The sequence below is a fragment of the Orycteropus afer genome, unplaced genomic scaffold (assembly GCF_000298275.1).
Source record: "Orycteropus afer afer isolate SDZICR_OR568_19922 unplaced genomic scaffold, OryAfe1.0 scaffold00084, whole genome shotgun sequence".
Classification (NCBI taxonomy): Eukaryota; Metazoa; Chordata; class Mammalia; order Tubulidentata; family Orycteropodidae; genus Orycteropus; species Orycteropus afer.
Genome location: NW_006921671.1, coordinates 2,141,140 through 2,145,464, shown reverse-complemented (window position 1 = coordinate 2,145,464; position 4,325 = coordinate 2,141,140). Strand labels below are relative to the sequence as shown.

Below are 4,325 nucleotides of genomic sequence, written 5' to 3'. Positions count from 1 at the left end.
AAAAAAAAAAAAAAACTAAAAATAGACCTATCATATGACCCAGCTATTCTACTCCTAGGTATATAAACAAGGAACTTAAAAGCAGTGACACAAACAGACATATGCACATCAGTGTTCACTGCAGCACTATTCACAACAGTCACAACAGCCATTTAAATGTCTATCAATGGATAAATGGATAAACAAAATGCAGTACATACATACAAGGGCATACCACTCACCCAGCAGGAGAAGTGAACTTCTGATAAATGCTCCAATATAGATGAACTTTGAAGATACAATGCTGAGTGAAATAAATCAGTCACAAAAAGACAAATATTGCATGACCTCACTTATATATGACAAGAATAACCAAATATATAGAGACCTAAGCTTGTGAACTATCACCAAGGAAGAAGGAAGGAAGGAAAAGGGAATCTGTATAGAGCACTCAATTTCCATTATGACAATGGGAAATTTGGCATTGATTAAGGGTAATGGTTGTATAGCATTTAAATGTAATTGATATCACTAAGCTGAATACTTATATGAAGTCGAATAGGCAAATGTTGTGTGATACATATTTATATAACAATAACAGAAAAAGAAGAGCAGTTTCTGATGTTTCATATATGCAATCCCAGTTAATTGGCCTAAAATATGGCTTAGTGTTTGTATTTTACCTCCTGGCTTGTTGTAAAATGCCTGGGGTATTAAGAGCCTGTAAGCAACCATTCAAGGTACAACAACTAGTCTCTATTCACCTGAAGCAACAAAGCAAGGAGGAGAGTCAGGAATGGGAGGAGGAAATAGAATGTGTGGCTAAATGCCTCCATGAACAACGGCCTTCTTTGTCATGAGACCAGAACTGGAAATGGTACTCAACCACCATTACTGATTATTTTAATAAAAGATTCTATAAAAGAGTCCATATCATAAGCTGGGGAAATGTGAAACAGATTTTCTAATTCTCATGGACTACAAACTTTCTGGAGCCCAATAAGGCTAGATGAAATCCCAAAACTATTGCCCTGACATTATCTTTAAACGTTAAACCAAAAACAGCTTCTGAAATCTTCTTTAAACCAAACAATAATTTAGTTTAGTTTAATTAGTAAAGAATGTATATGGGATCAAATTGACAACATCAACCAGAAAAGTTAGACAGGAAGATTAGGGGGCAACGAGCTTATGTTAATAGTAGAGGAATAATGCAGGAAAGCAGGGTGAGAATGGTTGCACAACTTGAAGAATGTAATCAATGTCATTGAATTGTTAACTCTGTATGTTTTGCTGTGTACATTTTCAATAACAAAGAAATACATTATTTGGGGGGGGAAAAAAAGAAACAGTACATGAAGTACTATCAGTGGGTGAGGATGAGTTTCAACAGCAAGTTACTCAATAATACCTCCTAGGCAAACTTCGGGTAATGTGCCCACAGTTCAGAATATGAAAGAAAGACTAAGACAACCTACTCAATGTCATCTGTCTTTAGGATGGATGCACACAAAAATGAGCTTTTTTTAAATTAACTGTAAGGTAGAAAACGGATTCTTCCTAATACATGTTTTTAAAGTGGTATTTGCCATTCAGGGTATGAGAGTCCAAGTAACAGGCTTGGCTCTGCCATGTTACAACACAAAGAAACAGAACAACAAGGATGGGCAATCAGTGACTTAAAGGTACCCAGAAAAATGCAGGAAATAAACAGTTCATAGGTGGCCTAGCTACAGTTTCCCAAATTCCTTTACCTCCGTATCTTAAAGATTCATGAGTGTACCACCCAGCTGGCATCACAAAATGCCCTAATGATGGGGCGAACAGGGAACATTTCTCAATATTAAATACTGAGGTGGTTATTGCCATTTTAAGCCATAGAAGAATAAATCCATTCAGCAAAATTACTTCCTGGCATCAGTTTAGACTATGGGAAAGCACATTGTAATACAAAGAGAAAAAATAAGGTGAAAAGAAACTGAACACTTTAAATTATTTAGAATTTTCATACCAATCTAGTTTTCATGGATTCCCTATTATTTTTTTTTTACCCAAAATTCTTTTACACAATTTAAAAAGTAAAATCAGGTTCAAAGTCAGGCCCTCTGTGTAGGCTTTTCCTTTCTCATTTCCTTTCTTACCACCCTGCCTTCCATTAAGACAAATTTTTGGCAGGAATATAGAAGGTATCTAGAACATTTAGATGAATTAGACAAGGAAAGTCTAAATGAACAAACTCTGGCTGGTGAATGAAGCCACCTTTGGAAACCAAAGAGCTAAAAAGAAGAAGAAAGAAGAAAAGGCCACTTTCTGTGAAAATCTTTTAAAAAAGATTTCACTTTTTTAAAAATGAGAGACACACAGTTCTCAAGGATCATTCATGCAGTACTCTAAATTAGCATCTTAAAATCAAACAGAAGCTTTGACAGAAATTTCTAAATAAAAGTATTAGCCAAAACAAGCCCTATATACAGCTGTTTAGCAGATTCAAGTTTTCATTACTATCAATACATGTACAGTAACTTACTTGCTTCCTTCTGTAATGAGTAAATTGAGAGAGGCCTAAAACAGTTGCAAGAGCACCTCCTCCAATAAGAATAGTCCCTTTCACAGCCTTCTGAAATGCCATTTCTTAGCCTACAAAGAAAAAAAAAAGGAAACAAAAACAAGTTAATTTGGATGTTTATCGCATAACAATTCCAATAATAAAAAGAGGCTGCTTAGATTATCAAATTATATTAAATTACACAACAAAACATAAAATCAGGAAATTAGCATATCACAACTCAAAACCAAACAATCAAACCAAAAAAAGCCTAAACAAGATCTGCCGTTACATAAAAGTTACCTTACAAAGAGAATTAAAGAAAGAAAAGCAAATTAAGAAACAATTGAGGATATTTAAACAGTATACGGCAAACAACAACAACAAACAGTATAAAGTCAAAGAGAGCTGTGGAAAGAAATGTCATTGTGATTTGACAAAGCTGCGTGCTGCACTTGCAAATTTGTTCAACAGCTTATCCCCTCCACAGGAGAAATGGTCTGTGTCACTCAATATGACAATGACCCTTTTGGCTCCCTTAGGTTCTTTGGCAAATGTTTAATTCAAATTGTGGTACAACTCCCTTCCACTGTTTTTTTCCTTGCCTAATGAAGACCTCACCAGAACTGAAAGCCAACACACTTAGCATCTCTATCCCTAAAAAAAGCCTAAATCTTACAAAGTGAAAGGAAATCATGCATTGATACCTTCATAAAGTGACAAACTTAACACTTTTGTAACTCTTCTCAGTAAGCCAAAACCAAACCCACTGCCATGGAGTCATTTCTGACTCACAGCGCCCCCCGTTGGGTTTCCAAGACTATAAATCTTTACAGAAGCAGATTGCATCCTCTTCCTCCAGTGGAGTACTTGGTGGGTTTTAACTGCTGACCTTCTGGTTAGCACCCAACTGCTTTATGCACTGCACAACCAGAGCTCCTTAATGCCACTCAGTAGGAAAACTTAAAAAAAAAAAAAAAGTTTTCTTTTAGCCAGAGTTGAATAATCTAGGGGAAACCCTCTGAATCTCAGCTCCTTTTCTGCTCACTCTATTTCTAAATAAACTTCTGCAATATTAAGTGTTAGCTCTCCACTTTCTTGCTTAAAAAAAAAAAAAAAAAATTCCATTATTGGATTGATGAGTTCTTGTAAAGTTGTAATTTTCTTTTGAGTACTTAAGATTATTATTTAACTCAGAACTAAACGAAAACAAAAATGTGTAAAAAATGAGAATTCTACAAAAAAAAAAAAAACCTTTTGTCAGATTTTATTCTGTCATATATATAACATTATTGGGAGCTCTGGTGGGGCAGTGCCTGAGGCATTTGACTGCTAACTAGAAGGCTAGAGATTCAAACCCACCAGTCACTCCTCAGAAGGAAGATTGGGCAATCTACTTCCATAGTGATACTACCTCAGAAACCCAAGGAGGGGTCACAATGAGTCGAATCGACTGGACGGAAGTGAGTTTGGGTTTTGTTTTTTTCTTTTTTTTTTCATATAATATTATATGATCACCTAAAAATACATCCATCTTTAGGGTTGATATGAGTAATTTGATCTGCCTAAGACTTTCCATTCACGACAGCAGCTGACACACCCATATGTTGTGGAAAAGCCAACACTCTTATTTTCCTGGATAGGTGGAAGTTTAACCTGTCCAGACAACATACCTTATGCTCAACAGATATATCATGACTCAAGAATATGTTTATTATGAAAGCAGTTTTCAGATTAAGGTATTAAATACACAGTAAAACATGCAAAAGCAGAAACATGTACAAGGCAGAAACTTGTCAGA

The 4,325-nt window shown here is 35.4% G+C and overlaps 1 protein-coding gene across 1 annotated transcript in view; it reads right to left on the bottom strand.

The window, feature by feature from the left end:
* The window catches only part of GPD2 (glycerol-3-phosphate dehydrogenase 2), a 172,876-nt gene extending 170,268 nt beyond the window's left edge, over positions 1 to 2,608 (bottom strand). The window contains exon 1 of the mRNA XM_007941812.2: positions 2,507 to 2,608. Coding sequence (XP_007940003.1) covers positions 2,507 to 2,608 — 102 coding nt within the window. The remainder of the gene's footprint in view (positions 1 to 2,506) is intronic.
* Positions 2,609 to 4,325: the final 1,717 nt, after the last annotated feature.